General features: G+C 31.7%; 2 protein-coding genes and 1 long non-coding RNA gene across 5 annotated transcripts in view; 2 read left to right on the forward strand and 1 right to left on the reverse strand.

Moving 5' to 3' along the window:
• The first annotated feature begins 97 nt into the window (after positions 1–97).
• Positions 98–11703, forward strand: LOC107371864 (A-type potassium channel modulatory protein KCNIP1-like). 2 transcript variants are annotated; one of them, XM_015940025.3, is made up of 7 exons: positions 98–511; positions 2245–2366; positions 3131–3200; positions 6084–6160; positions 10781–10993; positions 11096–11158; positions 11220–11703. In XM_015940025.3, exons 1-7 carry the CDS (start codon positions 472–474, stop codon positions 11268–11270), a joined length of 636 nt encoding a protein of 211 aa, XP_015795511.1. In that variant the 5' UTR covers positions 98–471; the 3' UTR covers positions 11271–11703. The 2 variants fall into 2 exon arrangements, with proteins under 2 accessions (XP_015795511.1, XP_015795510.1); XM_015940024.3 differs by lacking the exon at positions 98–511 and adding an exon at positions 1477–2175.
• Positions 10111–10512, forward strand: LOC149094112 (uncharacterized). The gene is made up of 3 exons (XR_016198530.1): positions 10111–10184; positions 10241–10330; positions 10388–10512. It is a non-coding gene; the product is annotated as an uncharacterized LOC149094112 (long non-coding RNA).
• A 1718-nt stretch (positions 11704–13421) lies between the features above and the next one.
• LOC107371413 (protein O-mannosyl-transferase TMTC3) overlaps positions 13422–19311 on the reverse strand; it is a 72879-nt gene continuing 66989 nt past the window's right edge. For both annotated transcript variants that reach the window (XM_025162859.2, XM_025162860.2), the window contains 4 exons: positions 14855–14941; positions 14508–14705; positions 14292–14393; positions 13422–14209 (listed from right to left, as the gene is read on the reverse strand). In XM_025162859.2, the coding sequence (XP_025018627.2) occupies positions 14072–14209; positions 14292–14393; positions 14508–14705; positions 14855–14941 (525 nt within the window). In that variant the 3' untranslated portion in view covers positions 13422–14071. The remainder of the gene's footprint in view (positions 14210–14291; positions 14394–14507; positions 14706–14854; positions 14942–19311) is intronic.

The following is a 19311-nucleotide window of genomic DNA, read 5'->3' on the forward strand; positions in this document are numbered from 1 at the left end:
TCTCAGAATTGGCGAAGATGATGATGAAGAAGATAAATGTGAGTGAGAAAAGAGAAAAATTGTGTTCAATTTGAAGGAAGGAAAGAAGAAGAAAAATCTGCAGAAAAATGCAATTGAAGGCAAATTTGTTATCAAAATCAAGTGCAAAATTGTACTGTAAACATTGAAAAAAGAAGAAGAAGAAACGAAAGCAACAAAAAGCCAAAATTTATATATCATGTTAAGTTGATCAATTGGCCAATTTTTATCCTTCATTTAATCTCATTTGATTAACTTTCAATCATCAAAAACCGCAAAACCATTAAAATTGACAAAAGGAATAACAAAAGTGCAAAAGAAGAAACTTGGACAGCAAAAGTTTTGCAGCTTTCAACTGCGTTTCCAATCGCCTTAACCATTGTTAATCACTTTAATCGGTTCCTCTACAAACCACTAATCAACTCATTAACCCGACTTATTAAACCCTTTGAGATGCCAATGTTTGGTGACAAAAAGAAAGGTCCAGCAGAAAGTAAGTATCTCTACCTCAAAACCTGATCGCCTCTTTTTCAATGTACACACGTCTTCAAGTGACTTTAACTTTCATTGTCTATCATTTGTCTCCTTTAATGCACTCTTTTTTCATTCCTCATCATCTCTATCATCACGATCATCAATATTATCATTATCATCATGAAATAGAAACTCTTAATGATGAATTATCACACAAATGGTTTACGGAAAAAAACATTCAAATCTAAATATACAACTCTTTTTACCCACCTTAATGATACAGTTACTCCTACTATCATCATCATCACTGCTATTACAATGATTATTGTGATTATTATTATTGGTTTTTACCTTTAACTGTTAATCATTGATCGAACCTTTTTCCAGGTTAAAAGCAAAAGTAAAGCAAAAAAGTACCAACAATTTGGGTAAAGTTGAGATGAAGCAAGTTTGTCAATATTAAACCTTTTTCAAGCTTTTTCATTTCAACAAATTTGTTTGCCTAGAAGAGCAATGAAACAATTAAAGGTTGATCAGCTAAGTGATTGAAGCTCCAATTTGAAGTCTAATGCCAGTCGAGATTTGATTATTTGATGATGCTTGTAATTGTGGCAATGAAGTTTGTAAAAAGACACAAATTATGTATTTCTGTGTTCATTTCAACTTCATGTTCCTTTTACATTTCCATTCATTTCTATGGAAACATTCATTTCTTTTTTGCTTTTTTCCCTTTCATTTTCTTCTTCTTCTTCCTTTACCTCTCTCTCTATCAACGTAAATACAAACATATACATAACTGTGGGTAAAAATGAGCCTCAATCTTACCCAATAACTCTGTCTATTTTAATCATGATACTCTGTCTAAATTTACTCAGTCTTTCTCGTCTTCTTCTTCCTCTTCTTCTTCATGTCAAAAACTCTTTTCTCAATCAAGATCGATTCCGATGTAAATAAATGAAGTAAAATAGCAAACAAAAAACCAACATCAACCCAAAAACCAACAACAAACAAACAACAGCAACAACCTTTTTTTTACTCCTTTATTGACCTCTTCTAATACTATCAGTTGAACAACTAGAAAAGGAACCAACAATGAAAAAAAAATCATAAACGTAACAATTGTAACAACAGTAATGTCGATAGTAAAATGTCCAAAAATTGAGGTAAAAAGTGTTCATTTGAGCAACTTTTCATCAACCAAATGGTTTCCACTTTTCGTTCTTGCTTTTTATTGAAACTGTTTCATCCTTGTCTTTTTTTGGTTAAACTCATTTCAACTTTACTTGCAACAAAGTTTCCCCAATGTTATTCAATAGTGATTGAACCTTTCAAGACAATCAACAAGTTTAGTTGGTAAACAGGAAAAAGTAAAAGCCAAATTTACAAAGCAAACTCTTCATCTCAACTTAACCATTAAATGTAACACAAATGGTTTTACATTTGACAATCAAACTGTTCAACTTGAAAGCCTTTACTGGGCCACAAAGGGCAACCTTTAACTGGATTTTATATCCAAACTTTAAACAACCCAAATCAGTGTCAACGAGTTAAAAGCAATTTCTTGAACACTCACAAAAAGTCTCAAGAAAATGTCTCCATTTGTTTACTTTTTTGCTGCTCTATTTGTACTGTTTATTATTAACCTAATTGTTCGAGCTTTCCTACCGGACGACTTATTTACAGGTTAATTTGATTGTTCAATATTCAATTTCAATATTTTCATTTTCTTCTTCTTCTTCTTCTCTTCACCAGATTTAGAGATTGAAGAATCAGATTTATATGTAAGATGTAAACCTGGACGGTTGAACAAATTATGCAAAGTAACTAGATTTAATAAGCAAGAGATTCGCAAATTGTACCAAGGATTTAAACAGGTAAGCTTGATTTTGTTACTCGTTATTGAATCGTTATTGTCGGTTGAAAAGGTTGAACATTGAAACAACCTTTTACATCCAATTTAACAGTTAAAGTTGACAAAATTGGCTTTTCTTGTTCTTTTGCCAAAATTTGAAATCTTTTTTTTCCTTCTTCTTCTCTTTTACATTATTAATGATAATAAATTGAACTTTTATCTCACTTTCAATGTAATAATGATATTATTTACTATCTTTTTTTGCCTTCCATTCAATGATATAATGTGTAAGCAATAAATTGATTAACACTCGACTGAACAGGGAAGGGAATGCAAATGAAGGCAAAATGTTTAACAAATAGTATTAATAACAAGTTTTGGTTGATAATAATGAGGTTCAGTTGAAGATAGTGAAATGAACAAGTAAACTTGCGACTATTTATCATTTGAATTACATGTTATTTCAATGAAAATACCATGTTCTAGTTTGAATAGGAACAAGAAACATTTTTAATATCAATGTTTCCATAATATTTATCCTTTCCTTTAATCAGTTTGCCGTTTATTTTTGCTGTTGTTGTTGTTATCGTCAAACAAATGTATCCATAATAACAATAATAATGTGTAGACTGTTGAAGGTAAGAAGCAAGTAAAGATGAATGTTTTCAAGACGAATAAAAAGGAATAAAAATGAGAAGGAAAAAAAAGGTTAAAACAATAATATTCACAGACTAACAATATTAGTTTCCAATGAATAAATATTGTACTATTTTTGTGCACTTTCAGGAATGTCCTTCAGGTTTGGTAACTGAAGAAGCTTTCAAAGGAATATTTGCTCACTATTTCCCTCAAGGAGGTTAGTAATGTTAATCATCATCATCATTGTCTTTCTCATGATTGGCATCATCTTCATCATCATAATCATCATCTTCATCACCTTCAGCATCATTCAACTGAGCAAGTATGTAAGTCTAGCAACAAGACAAGGCATCCTTCAACCCAACAAGTCACTCTTTCCCCACCAAACAACGCACTACAATCAAGTCACTTTCCGTATTTCATTAGAATTTTCAAATACTTATTTCTTCGTTCAATTTTTTTATTCAGATTTCTTCTGTTCTGAAATCTTTCGCCCAATCATCTTTCCCTTTCTTAGTTCGAGTTTTTGTACATTTAGCCAATTTTATTCATTATTTTCATTGCCTTCAGCATCATTCAACTAAGCAAGTCTGTAAAGTTAGGCAACAAGACAAGGCATCTTTCAACCTAGCAAAGTCACTCTTTCCCCATCAAATAATGCATTACAATCGAGTCACTTTTCGTGATCTTTTTTTTCAATTATTACTTTATTTTGATAAAAATTGTTGAAAATTTATAAATGTTCAAATCTATTTTTTATTCAGATTTCTAGTTCTAAATTTTTCGATCGTCCTTCATCTGATTTCATTCATTCATCAGATACTATAGATTTTTGTATATTTACTTCATCCCATTGGAATTGCAATTTTATCTCTTCATGTCTCAATTTTATCATAAATCACATTCATCTCAATCTTCCGTCTACTATTATTACTTTACCATTGGGAGTTTTTACTCCCTACTCAGTTGACATTGGATGTTGACTTTGAAATCAACTTCTTATGTAAGCTGAGCAAAAGTGTTCATAAAGATAATGATTATCAGCTTACAATCTTTCAATATTTAAATTTACATACAAAAATCATTCCAACAACTTGCACATTTACCTTTAACCTTTTAACCAAAGGAATCAAACTCAATTTCATTCAATATTTTTTAAAGTCAAACATTCATTGAGAAATAAGATTCAGTTAAGAAAAAAAATCAGAAAAAGTTCTCAAAACTTGAATAAAACTAACTGAACTAAAACATATCATTCAAACGACGAAAAATCAAACTAAAGATGAATTCACACCAACAAAAGTTAAAGCTAAACTTGATCATCATGATTATCTGATAGAACCAGAATTTCAAATTCAATCTCATTATCCAATCTAAAGATGAACTTCTCTCAAAAAATTGATAATTCTGTACATAATTAACTTTTTTCTCCAACTTTCTTCCATTGTCATGTAAATAGTTTAGATTAGATGAAACTGAAACAATCGGAAACCAATTCCACCATTCATTAGATTCATTCATTGGATTTTCATTCAATGATAATTTTTATTGCCTTTCCAAACCCATCTAAACTTATCAGCTATTCAAATGAAATCCTTTGGCAAACCAAATGCTTATTCAGTCTCTTGTTATCAAATTTTCCTCTTTTTTCCTCTTTTCCTTTTCCATTCATTAACATTTCTACTGAATCTGATAGAATGCAATTATCATTGGTGAACAAGTGATTCAAAGGTAATAATGATGATAGAAGGCAATAGTTTCATTATTTGGGAACCAAAAAAAGGTTTACTTGTTTTCAAATTCACGACCAGATTGTAATATACATTTTGATTGATCCATTTGATTAGGAAATTACAATAAAAAGTTTACTTTTTTATTGCAACTCAAATTGTCTCACAGCATCAACTGAATCTCATTGGAACCCATTTTTATTACATTATCTTGTTTCAGCGTTTTTTTCATTTCAGCATATTTTATCAAGCTTACCATTTGTTCAAACCTTACATCAATTATTTCTCATGAAAATGTTGACTTGAATTAACTTTATTTTGATAGATTATCTTTTCTGGTAATTCAATTACATTAATACGAAGCTTTTTTGCCAACGCAAAGCGTTTTTAATCCTTTGCTTCATAACCCAATTCGTCGTCTTCATCAGCATCATTCAATGATTTCATTTTTTTCAACTTTTCCTTTTCTTCATCAGTCATTCATCTCAAGATGAACAAGACAGAATTAATTAATCATTCTTGGTTAATCATTATTCAGTTCATTGATTATTGACTTGTAAAGCAATCCAAATAGTCTCAACATCCTTCACTTCAATTTCATGCTCAAATCTTTCTTCGCTTTTTTTTCATTCATTTCTTTCTATTCAATATTTTGACAAAATTAACATGACAATTCAAGAATCTAATGAACAAAATTTTCATTCTCAATGGAAAATTGAATGAAAAAGAAAAAAAACTGAAAGAAAATGTAAATCTAATTGTGAAATCTAATCGTTAGAAGTCGATTATCTGGTCGTTATATCAATCGAGCTTTAAATCAATTACTGTAAATCGAATCAATTTGATATTTTTGATGAATTCAAGAAAAGTTGAACCAATTCAGGCCTTCCATGAGACTGTTTTAAAATGATAAATTAGGGTAACATTAATCAATCCAATTGCAAGTTGTAAGCTTGGCTTTCCGTGTAACAGTGAGTTTTAGTTTCATCTGTGAATACACATAAATGTTAATGAATTCTCGAACACAGAAAGTCCAGTACAAACATTAAATTAGCTAATCAATCTTGATTAACTTCACTCTTGTTGTGCTGTATTACATGTGATTACATTCAATCTTATCAACAAATTAACTTCAACATTGGCCAAGCATCGAGCACAAGTTTCACTGCAACATTAATTTGTTGATCAAAAACTCAATCCCAGCATGTATTAGTTACATTTAATTGAGTTAATTTACATTCAAAATCAATTTGCTTTGCCTTATATTTGCTCATTTGCTTGTTTCTATTTCATCCAGCATTTCATTCATTCATTCATCATCATCAGGAAAATTAAATTCACTAACGAATTACATTTAATTTTATAAACAGATTCATCCATTTATGCCCATTATGTGTTTAAAACCTTTCAAAGTGCAGCTAAAAACAAAGGAAAACTCAATTTTGAGGTAAATTTACAATTAACTTTTTTTCCAATCAATACTTCAAACTTCAACAAACGACAAAATTAGTTATAACGAAACCGAAACGTAAAATCAAGTGAATAAATTGAACATTTTTTGTTTGAACTTCGAGATTGAATTTCCTCAATTAAATTGTTCAAAGAAGCAAATACTAAAAAGATAATATCTTTTGTTTTATTAAATTTTGTCTTTGAGATGAAAATGTTTAAATTGAAATATTTGTTGCTAAAGTTATTAAAACAAGATATCTCTTTGAGCCATTTGGAGTGAATTAAGTACTCTTCAACCTTCCCTGAACCTCTTGAGTAACCAAATTAATAATTTCATTTACCTTTAAGCTAAACAAACCTACCAATCGATTATTGTTCAACAACTATATCCCTGAATCCGTGTTACCCAAACTGGCGAAATGTTTGTATTAATAAACTCCAGTCCCTGGACATTATTTTATCAACAACATTGAGTGCAATAATACTAGACAGGCTTATGTTAAGGAAACTTGTTATTTATCAGGAATCCATTTTTACCAATTAATAGATTAACCATTCTGGTTGTTTAACAAAGTAAAAAATAAAAGGCAAAAATATACTACGGACCAGAGATGCAGCATTTGAATGAAAAAAGTACCTTAAAGATGACCATTTCAGAGATAAATTTAGTTTGACCATTGCAGTATGCCTGGATCTAGCACAATTCAACAAAGCATATTGAATGAAAATGAGCCATTTTCTGATGAAAAAATCAGCTTTTTAAGGAGAAATTCGTATAAATAATAGAAAAATAAATTAGAATATCAAAGCGAATAAGAGAAAGAAGTAAAATTGGTCGTAAAATTTCGAATATTCAAAATGTTCTAGAAGTTCTAATGTGTCGAATATTGGATTTTTCCAAGATTGGGCTTTTGCCTACTCTTAATCTATTATCAAGTATTTGAAGACAATCTTGTATTGAAATAGACGTTGGTAGATTTGAATTTTCGTGCAAAAATATCTTTGAACCAATCAATTTTATTACTTGAATGGACAAATGTCACAAGAAACTCGATATCAAATTTTAATGATGAAAATGAAAAAAGAAGAATGAATTTTTCATCTTTCAATCTTTTTCTTTATATTTTTTACCATTCTTTTTCTGGTCATTTCCATGCTCCTTTTGCCTGAACTTTTTTGAATTCTTTGTGTGAAATGCGATTCTAGTACAAGATGAGTCGATATTCAAATTGAGCAAAAGCAAAAAACTTGCCTGAGAAAATCGGACAAAATTTTGACAATTCATTTCAACCGTTGAAATGAACACTAGTCACTCAATAATATTAAAATGTTACAGATCTGGGAAATGATAACTTTCAAAGTAAAAAAAAACTTTTCAAATTTTCTCACAAGAATCAAAATTTCTGTTTAACCAAACAACAATTAGAATGAGATTAAAGATTGTTGTTTACCAATTGAGTGAAATTTCCCATGAAAAAACAATCTTGGCGTTTTATAGAACCAAATGATTGTTGAGAAAAAATTAAGGCAACAGCGATTCGTTACAAAAGTAGAAAAAAATTGATTCAAAGTAAAGGTAAAAATATTGATTGCTGATTAATTGAGATCGTATGAATGAACAAGTTAGATTAGGAATGGAAAGAAGAAGAAGAAAAGTGTAATATAAAGAAAATAATTTATAGATTCGCCGAGGTTGCATGGTGAACATGATGTGAGATGAGGAATCACGTCAAACAAGATGAGCCAAGAAAAGAAAAAAACTCTGAATCTGATATTATTCATTAATATTCATTTGTTAGTTTCTTCTTCTTCTTTCCCATTATCAAATTTTTATCGCAACATCAGAAAATTGTTATGGAAATGACAATGACTTGAGCATTTCATGGTAAAAGAGAGTTAAAAATAATAATAAATAATCACTCAAATGAAAGTGATAATAATTAAAGTTTAGTTACGCTTCAAGAGTTGATTGAACAACTTGACAGTGAAAGGAATCAAAAAGATTTTCACTTTATATTGATTGTGATTGCAACAATTTTAGCTCGAAAATAGATTCGCTTGTGAAAATTTGCCGAATCGTAATTACTTTGATCATTGATTTGGCCTCGAATCTGGCCAATTCAATGAAACTCGGAGTAACTTTTCGTTTTATAACGAAAACAGTTTATCACGCTTTCCTTGGTATACCTCAGTTGAACGAGCACCATGATTCAACCATCTACGCCTTGGATCGTTTCGAGCGTTACACAATCTTTTTTTGTACACTTCGAAATGGTTTCCGTCAGTATGAGGTTCAACCAAGGCAAGTTAGCCAGTCGACCTTTTTACGGCGCTTCTTTGGTGCTCGAAACTGGTCCATTAGGTTAGCCTCGGCATTGAACTTTTTCCGATTCTTGAGCTTGATCTTTATTGAAGAAGAGTCGACCCGCATCTACTTGGGCGACAATGTTTTCCGTTCAAAAGATCGCAATTCGATCTGTGTTCTCATTCTTTCCTCGATTGTGGTTTCCATATTTTCTCGTGAATGGTTTCTCCATATAGAGACAGGTCACAAGTGTACCGTTTTGAACAACTACGATTGGATTCGTAATAAAGGACTGTTTGACAATGTTTACCTTAAAATGACGGTTAACCAGGCAAAACAGTTTCGAATCACAGTCCACTTTTTGCTCAACCTTTACAATCGGATAATCGTCGTTTTGGTTCCCTTCATTACTATCCTTTACAACTTGCCATTTCTCACAAATCCCTACACTTATCGCATACCCTTGTTGGCCTTTTATGGTTCTCTTTGGTCTTTGACGTTAACCTGGTCAGTCGTCTTTTTGGCCAATGAAATATTCACCATCAGTGGTTATCTCTTCTTCATCTGTGCTGTTCACTATCATCGTATCGAGTCAATCATAGAGCAATGTAACTCTAAACCCAACTCTATTTACAGTACGCGTCGAGAGTACTCATCTATGTTGCCTTCCCTGTTATCCGCTCAGTCATTAGCACCATTAAAAACAACTAAATCATCATCTAAATCTAATGAAAAAGATAGCAAGAAAAGTAAGATATCAAGATATTTGGATAAGTCGATTATTAGTTGGGCCTCATTATGCACCTCCACTTGGACTGATCGTATCAATCAATTTGAATTCGACTTTGATCGACTTCGTTACCTAGTTTTGTACTATTTCACGGTTGTAGCCTTTCTTGGTGATCTTTTCATATTCTTGGGTCTCGTTGTTGGTGCCCATTCAAAACTGGTCGCCAACATGATAGCAATGTTGGGTGGCCTCATACTTGTCCTGTGTGTCATAGCGTGCTATTTTACTGGAGGCTTTGTAACAAAGGTTGGTAAGGCAGTCAAGTGAAACACTTTGATGGGCAGAGATGAGCTTCTTTAGGTTGTGAGTTGAACCTTGCTTGGACTTGTTTCCAGGCAAGGTTAATCCATTGATTGCAAAGGTGAAAACATTCGAGTTATATTTAAACCTTTAAAATAACTTTCACCTCTTATTGATTATTGATTTGAAATTTAGTTGCAACATGATAAATGAGAAACTGAAAAGTGTGATTATTATTGTTTGAGTAAAAGTGTAAAAAATCAATCATCAAAGTCCTCGTGAATAGAGCAATTTATTGTTGCCATCCATTAAATCCCAATTGTCCATCAATTGAGATCAAATTTCATTTTCCAATGACATTGAAAAGTAAAGTTAATGCATGAAATGGTTCCTTCTACAATGATAATTATACACAATTATACTGATCTGGTATGAAAGTGCATTTTATTAATTTTAATCAATTAATGTGAAATTGTCACGAAAATTGACAATTCCAAGTTTCCATTTTAATTGATAGTTGAAATGTTGTGAAGCAAGAGTTAACTATTCACTCTTGATAACTATTCAACTGGTCAATCTAAACTATTCAATTTGATCAACTTTTTTGCTTAGCTTCAACTTTGCCATCGAAAGTTTCATTCAATTTGCTGTTCAACCAAATTACCAATATTGAACAGTTTAAAGGTGAGAAAAGTAATGATGAACAAATGAACAAAATTTTAATTTCACTTGTTGTCAAGATTCTTGAGATTATGGACAGATCACTTGGACCAAGAGTCGGAATCAAAGTTGGCGATTTAACAACAATAACTCAACTTTTTTTCATTTCTGTAAGTCAATCGACTGTCCAAACTAATTTTTCTTACCTTGACTTTTTCCCCTAATAGTTTATACTCGAAGTTGGTTCAACTTTAATGCTTTTTGTCTGCAATGTTCGTGGACTCTTTGCTAGCAATTAGATTAATCAATATTGTTCAATGAAGAAGCCAAATTGTTGCAATTATCTTAAAGTTTGTGTTGATAAAGAAGCGAAATTGAAACAATCGATTTACAATAAAATACATATTTGCTCATTTATGGTCAATTGATTGACTCGAAAAGATAATCATTTGTTCACTTGATTTTACTATTTTGGGTTATTCAATCAAGTTAATGAACTGATTGTATTCAATGAACTGTGATAATCAATGGATAAAAGGAACAAATTCAATAACGATAATAATAATGATGATGAGGTTGAAAAAGGCATTAATGATTTCGTTGCATCTCATATATCAAAGGATTTCATTTGTATGCTGTCAAGTTTATCGCGAGGTTCAACATCAGAGAAGCTGCGTTGGATATTCAACTTGTACGATATTAATGGAGATGGTTTTATAACGAAACAAGAACTTTTGACAATAGTTCGAGCTGTGTACAGAATGCTGGGTGATTTTACCAAGCCTTTGGTTTACTCGAATACTGTTCAAGAGCATGTGGATAAAATATTTTTTGTAAGACTCAACTTTCCAATAGAATGATTGATAATCATTTTCACCTCCCAATCACTGGGAGTAAATTTTTTTCTAAAACTTTTCTTTTTCTTTATTCAACAGCAAATGGATACAAACCATGATGGAGTCATTACTTTTGAAGAGTTTTCTCAATGGTGTTTAAGGGTAAGTGATGATCAATTTGCTCAACCAATGTGATTAATTATTTCTTATTCCCTTTCAACAGGACGATTGTACATCACAAAATTTAACGATGTTTGATACAATTTTCATGTAAATCTCTGGCAGTGGTCAACTTGATGAAAAATAATGGATGATCCAAGGTTCACGAGTAGTGCTTACCGGACATCGGCATTTACATTTTTTGTGATTTACAAATTTATCTTGCAAAATTGATTCTTTAGATTGTCCTTGCACTTTCACCCTCAAAGCTTAAAATGTGATCAACTTGTAAATGAGCAAAAGCTGGAAAAGTTTTCGATTTCCGTGAATGGTAATTATAAAGAAGCGATGGAATGGCACGGAACAATATTGGTCAATGATTGGTTCAGAATGATTTAGAGTCCATTTATTAAACAATTTGTTTTCATTGTACAGAATTAACGATACTCAAGCGCCATCTTTTGACGTTGCATGTAATTATTATAATACTATTATTAACTTGTATGAAGCTACAAGCAAATTAAACGATTTATTTACTCAATACAAAACGCTCATATCTCCTGACAGACAAAAGTAATGATCATGAGACTAACATGAAACCATCTGCAAAAATTTGTTCTATCAGAAAATGACCTTTAAATGTCAATTAAAGGTCAAATCGAGGTTTGACCTTGAATGTCCTGAGCGTCCGTACTTATGGTTCTTCAATCTGCTTAAGCTCATGGTTCAAGTCTGAGTCTTTAAAATTCAACTATGGAGGTGTTTCAAGCAGCTTTACTGTTGAGCCAGATAAAGAAGCAACTTCTCGAAGTTTGAAGATCAACATAGGCTATGATGGCTACAATGATTTTTTTGTCATGATAGGCGAGGAGAAACAAATTGTTATGTGGAAAACTCTGTCAATAGTGTATATAGTAGTTTATCGATGTCTTGAGATGTTGAGATATTGTTTGCTTATTCCTGGTTATTGACATTTTGAATTTGGCCAGCTTGATCATCGAAAATTTGTTCCAACCTAGCTGGAGAAATGCGTTTCCACTAATAAAACACCGAGAAGGGCTCTTGGTTCTTCGGAGTGAACTATTATATTTTCCCCTGTCACATAACGGTGCAGAAATTATACGAAATTTGGTAACCAGTTACGGTTTTTTCGCTCCTGGTGGCGGAGTTTCTTCATTACTCATTAGTTCTTGATAGTTTGATCCATGCTAGTTTGAATGATACTTCATGTTCAGTTGTCTTTGCCTTTTAATCATAGTTAGACCGTTGACCATGGACCAAACTAGGGACGTGCAACAGAGTTTTCCACATAACAATTTGTTTCTCCTCGCCTATAATGACAAAAAAATCATTGTTGCCATCATAGCCTATGTTGATCTTCAAACTTCGAGAAGTTGCTTCTTTATCTGGCCCAACAGTAAAGCTGCTTGAAATGCCTCTATAGTTGACTTTTAAAGACTCAGACTTGAACCATGAGCTTAAGCAGATTGAAGAACCATAAGTACGGACGCTCAGGCCATTCAAGGTCAAACCTCGATTTGACCTTTAATTGACATTTAAAGGTCATTTTCTGATAGAACAAATTTTTGCAGATGGTTTGATGTTAGTCTCATGATCATTACTTTTGTCTGTCAGGAGATATGAGTGTTTTCATATCGTAGAGTTCGAGAATTGTTTTTGAGAAAAGTTTGTCCATCTTTCCAACGGTGTGAGTTTTCAACTTGTGACAAACATCAAACCATCTGAAAAAATTTGTCTATCAGAAAATAACCTTCAAATGTCAATGCGAGGTCAAATAGCGGTTTGACCTTGAATGTCCTGAGCGTCCGTACTTATGGTTCTTCAATCTGCGATTCTGGTTCTTATGGCAAACAGGCATAAAATGTAAATCGCCCGATGCAAGATAATATATTAATTGCAAGATTCGCGTTGCGATTTTCACAAGGCAATTGTCATTAATCACAGTTTCATGACCCCTATGAATCAACTGTCTACATATTAGTTATGTGATAGTACTAGTGATTGGGATTAATGCTACAGTTGAGTAATTGATGCATTTATCGATGCAATTAATTATTAGATCGACCACTTAAAATGATATTAATTGAATCAATATTTGGTTGAATGAACGAAAAAATAGCATCATTCTAAAAATTATATTTCGATCACATCATGGAATTCAATCCGTACATAAATCTAAAATTTTATGAAATAGATTGCCTGTCTCATCAGCGAATCTAGTTTAAATCATGAAACTATTGCAACATTTTGTTAATCAAATATTTATTCAGAATTGTTGTCTTTAAAAGCGGAACAATTTGACAGATAAACTCGAAATACGAGTTTTTATGTAATCAATGCTTTTACATCAATGATTTATGTACATACATATTCAGACAATGAAATGAAAAACATGAACAGTACATTCAAACTATAGATTTTCAAGATTAATTTCCGTTGTTTCCAATGTAAAAATATCTTCTGAGTTCAACTCGACCTTTGCTCAACATTTTCATTCTTTAATTTTAGTCAACATTTACTTTCATTTTCAAATCTGTTTCCAGTATCAGTTGATGTCAATAGATGGCACTATATTAATCAGTAGAAACATAATTTGAAAATGAATTTCATGTTAAATATTAGTTGAACAATTGAACATTTTTCCTCTCAAGAAAATGAAAGTTGACGAATTTGATTGCAAGACGAAAATCGTCTTTTCATACATTAGTTTAGTATCGATCGGTGTGTACAAAATTTTTGTAAAATTTGGCTCTTTCAATCACATAAAGCGTCAACAAAGTTGACTATAAAATAAACATTTTGAATTTGAATCAATTTGTTTGTGAATAAAATTTATCTTCAGTAAAATATTCAGCTTCAAGTTTGCAGCACCAAATTTTGCCTTTGCCAACCCCATCAAGATGGTGATAATGACGGTGAAACTGGTGATGAAAGTTGTTGACTTTTGGGTAAATCATTTTGCTCATCAGCATCATTGTTGCTTGAATTTATGGCAACCATTAAAAGTAAAGCCTTTCCATGAGTTTCTTCAGTCTGTTGAATGGATAAACAAATATCATGAATATAATGAAGTTTACAAATTGAGGCTAAAATAATCATCATAAAGTGTACTTACTTTGAGTAAAAATTTAAGAAAAGGTAAAGCATCTTTGGGTTTCTCATCTTTATACAGTAACAAAGCCATATTGAACAATGCTTCAGTGAAGTTTGGTTTCAACTGAATATGAAAACATTAAGAAGTGGGAAAGATAAAAGTTTAATGAGCTTAATCAATTCCAAATCATGGCTAAACATGATTAACAAGTAAGCTATAAAACATCTTAAGACTTACGTCAATGGCTTTGGCAAAGTAACGTCTAGCAGTCAACATATGGCCTGACCTAATGGCAAGCATTCCTAGGTCAAAGTAAACAGTCTCATCAGCCTTTCCCATCGAGACGAGAGTTTCAAGTCTTTCCATTGCGATGGTTAAATAGTCTCCAATCAACTCATTATCCTTGATTATTCGAGCCGATGTTAATAGAGTTTCCTGATGAATGAAACATAAAGGTAAATCATCAACATTTTGAAATATTTAACCAATATAATGAGACACTTGAATAGATGCCAACAGTAATAACTTGTTGAATGGCAAAAATGAAAATGGAAGCAAACAAGAGGAAGAAAAGTTTTACTCACTTCATGATATGGATCAATGGATAAAGCTTGATCAAATAGATTGAGAGCATTCTCAATGTTGCCATTATTATTGAAAAGTATGGCCATCTAAAGGTGATGAGTAAAAAGGTAGAAAAAGGTAGAAAAGAAGAAATGATTAAAAATTGAATGCAATTGGAAAATGGTTCAAGTGAAATTGAATGGATGAAATTATATGGAAAGAAAAGAGGGAGGAAAAAGAAGAAGAAACAAAAGTGCATCTCTTTCATCACTAAATTACATTTCAATGGGAATAATTTTCAGGTTCCATTGATTCAGATTGAACTAATATTTGGTTGGAAGGAGAAGAAAAAAGAGTAAAAGTTTTTCTTTTCCTTCTTTCCTCATCTAAACGTAAATATCGTTTGGGAATCAAAATGGGTAAACATTATGCTTAAAGGTTTATCATTGAACAGTGATAGCATTCAATTTGATTGCCTCAAGCTTTTAGATGAGCAAGTTTTTAGAGCCAGAAATGAGTTAATATAACAGAGGAAAGGGAAGCTAAAGATGAGCCCAAAAATGATGGTTAAGATGAAAGGCGATAATGATGATGATGATGATGAGTTAAGATTGCCTGTGATTCGTTTTATTCAATTGCTTTTACCAATCACTTGAGCAAAGTAAAGAGCACAACAGAAGTAAATTAAGGTTGAGAGAAGAAGAAGAAGGAAGAAGAAAAAAAAAAGTTTTCCAGGTAAATATGCAAATAAGAGTTGCAATTCTCAAGGCGACCTTTAATCTAATAGACAATTTTCAGCCAACAAAAGTGAATAAGAGACAAAAATGAAAGTTTCGATAAAGTTTTGCATCGACCTTAAAAGGTATTCAGATTGCACAAGCATTTCATTTACACTGAAAAAGAGCAACATTCATATCTTGAACTTTTTTTTGCTCGCCTGGATCTTCCCTTGTTTCAACCTTTTTTGCACTCTCATTGATTCAGTTGAAAACGGAAACGAAATCAAGTTGAAAGCGGAAAAGTAAATTTGCTTCTCGTTAATATTTCAAGTAATGCTAATGATACATGCATTTGTAATGCAAATAAAACATTTTCCAACACCAACAATGCATAATTTTGTTTGACCATTTCATTAATACTTTTACCATTAACCAGTTTCAGGGGTTCACCAAGTCTGAATGGAAATCAATCTGGAAAATGGTGAACTTCTCATGGTAAATTTCATTACTAATCAAGATTATTGTTTTCCATTTCATTTCTAAATTTACTTTTCATCTCAACCTTTTCCCATCAATATGCACTTCATATCTTTTCATTGCCATCATTATCCATGAGCACAAATTCACCAAATGTTTGAAATGAAAAGAATTTTTTTCTTCCTCCTTTTTTCTCACTTTAACCTCATAATAATCTGTGTTTCTCAACTTGATGAATCAATTTGTCGTGTCCTTTTATTTTAAATTGAATAGTAAAATGTTGAACATTTACTTTGGCTGTTAACTTAATTAAGAATGAGGTTGATTTTTGAGGTTTTTTTGTGCAACTTTGCAATTGAATTTGGGAAAAGAGATGAAAAAAGGCTGAAAAATATTCAACTTTAATCACATTCTTTGAATACATTAAAGTGACGCCAAATAATTTAAAACTCAAATCCTTCTGTTTTTTAATCAACAATTTACTGCTGGGAAACATTTGGCAAATCCTTTCAGTTTTGCCTGTTCTTTCCCTTTCCTTTTCTTGCTACAAAATGAAACCATTCAAACATTGTAATTGTGATTTCAATTATTTACTTCAAGAGTGAAAAATGTTGGCAAATATAATTTCCCATTGAATGGAAGGAGAAAAAGTATAAAAACAAGAATTTTGAATCACTTGGAAATTGGTTGAAACAGAGAGCATTTTGTTCAATTACTTGCTCAACTTGGAGTGTCAACCTCCCAGTCGTCTGAGCCAGACTTTATCAACTGGAAATTTGTGTAGCAAAATTAAAAAATTTGACAAAAAAGGTGTATTTCCATGAAATCATTTATCCATTCTAGTCAGTCATGCATAATCGATTTCGAGTTTCCTTTATCAGTTATTGAAATAATGAAAATATGAATGTGACTGGGAGTGAATCAGAGACTGTTGACTCGAGCTGATTTGGGTTCATTTGGATTGGGCTGATTCTATCAAGGGTAAGACTGACATGGAGTTTGTCTCAAAGTTTAAATATCAAGTGAGTTTATTCAATGATTTATTAGAAGAGAAGGCCTGATATTTCATATTTATATTTATATAGTGAAACAACTCGGAATATTATTGAATTTTCAGTCAACCAGAAAATTTGAGGTTACCATGTTTTGCCTATTCCAAGTCAAGAGAATGAGAGAAAGAAATTTTCCAAATGTGATTTTTTCTCAATGAATAATGCAAAAATTGCGTAATTTGGAATTTCGTTTTTTTACAAAAAAATCTGTTGCGATGAGATTGTCTCACTTGCATGATGCACTTGTTGACATGAATATTTCAAAGAAAACTCACCCTTCAAAATTTTGCTAAAGCTTGTTCAAAAGCAAATCAAACTCATTTACTTCACGTTTGGTTCAATATCCCACGAGCCAATCATACTGAAAATGTTCGAGAGTTGAAGGGCCATTGACTCGAAGTTTCAAGCTCGTTCGAAATCTTTTCACATATTTTCTCACCTGCTTATAGCTAACTTTGGTGTTTACTAAGTCCGATGCCAAAGTCAGAGTCTGTAGTTTGGGTGCTAGAATAACTCCTTACAGCACCATATAACTCAGTCTTTTAGCTCGAAATATCTATTCATTGAAAAACATGAAATTCAATGACATGGAAACTCTGAGACTAACGAACATATTCATCATTCAGGAAAGTTCATTACCAAGAATCGCTTTGAAGAATCGGAAATACAGGTAATTTCGATTACCATTGCTTCTTTGGTGAATGCTGTAACAAGAGTTTGATAACAATAACTCACTTGAAATGAATGCAAAAAAGTCAAATTCTGAAAGTGATTGAATTTTACGATTATCATGAGAATCTTTGAGACGGAAATGAAGAAATCTGGATAAAACCAAAATTGAAATATCACTTTCAACTCCTGAAATTGAAAAGGAAATGAAAACGAATGAACCAAATTTTCAGACAAAACTTGAGTTGAAAAGTTCATCTGACTTTTTGTCAGTGCAAACCATTTTACTTCAACATTCCCTTTGAATTGAAAAAAGAGCAAAATTCTTACAGGGAATGACTTTTTAATAATGATAATAAAACAATATTTTATCATTAATATTAGTTTCTTTTTCACTTCTTTTTTACAGTTCAACTCTACACATGGTAATTATGACGAGTTAACAAAATTTTCATGAAAAGTTGCCTTCATCACTGGGAGTGAAAATTTGCAAATGATAAAGTTGAAAAATATTTGTATCACTATCATCATCACTATGATAATGGAAGAGCTGGGAGTAAAGTTTTGTGTCAACTTTTTTCTTCTTCCCTTTTCTCAAAGTTGATCCAATTCTCATATGAATTTGTTTCCCGTATCATCACTCCATAAGAATCACAATCTGGCTTTTTTTACCTTTTTTTCCTCTCTCTTCAACATTCACATGCTCATGTTCATGTTTGATTTCAATTCACATCTCTTATCATCATTATCATCATCTCTTCAAATGTAAATTAACTTGATATTCATGTAACATTGAGTTGACAGTTACCAAGAGACAAGTTTTTACTCTTTTTTTCCTTCTCATCCTTTTCCCTCTTTCCTCTATCAACACCTTATATTTTCTGTCTCATGAATAGACAGTTTTCCTTTTTGGATGAAAATGATGACGCTGTAAATGGTAGTTACATGTAGATGACAAGTTATATTTATTATCATCACAATATTTGAAACGTTTCAATGGAAGACGAAAAGTAAAGGAGAAGAAAAAATTTGTCCGTTGAAAGGCAACTGATGAACATCAACTTTGGATAATGAAAATATTAAACATTGATGAGTTTGAATTGCAAAGTTTATCATTAAACATGACATTCACTTGAGAATAATTTCCAAAGTTATTAAAGAAGAAAAGGGTTGAAATTGTTTCATTTTTCCTTCTTTTTCGCTTTTCTCGCTTTTCTACTCTTCTTTAGCTCAATATTTGCCCAATGCTGGCAAATGCTGCTAATGGCAGTTGATGATTTGTCTCAATTTTTCAGACTCAATCTTTCAATGTTTACTCGCTTTTTACATTTAAACAAATATTGCAATAGGAAGGAAATGAAAACGGAAATAAACGTTTTCCAGTCTTTGTTGTAGTTTCAAGCGTAATTTGTTTACTAATAATAATGTGTGGATGATAATGATGATCATGATGATTGGAATGACCAGAAGGGAGAAAAGTGAAAAGTACAGTGACAAGTTGAGGGAAGAAGAGAAAAGGTTAAATCAAATTGTGCTGCCTTTTCATACAGTTCAACAGTC

This window comes from Tetranychus urticae, chromosome 2 (genome assembly GCF_039701765.1).
Source record: "Tetranychus urticae isolate SD_2017Ah chromosome 2, NJAU_TeUrti_SD_1.0, whole genome shotgun sequence".
Classification (NCBI taxonomy): domain Eukaryota; kingdom Metazoa; phylum Arthropoda; class Arachnida; order Trombidiformes; family Tetranychidae; genus Tetranychus; species Tetranychus urticae.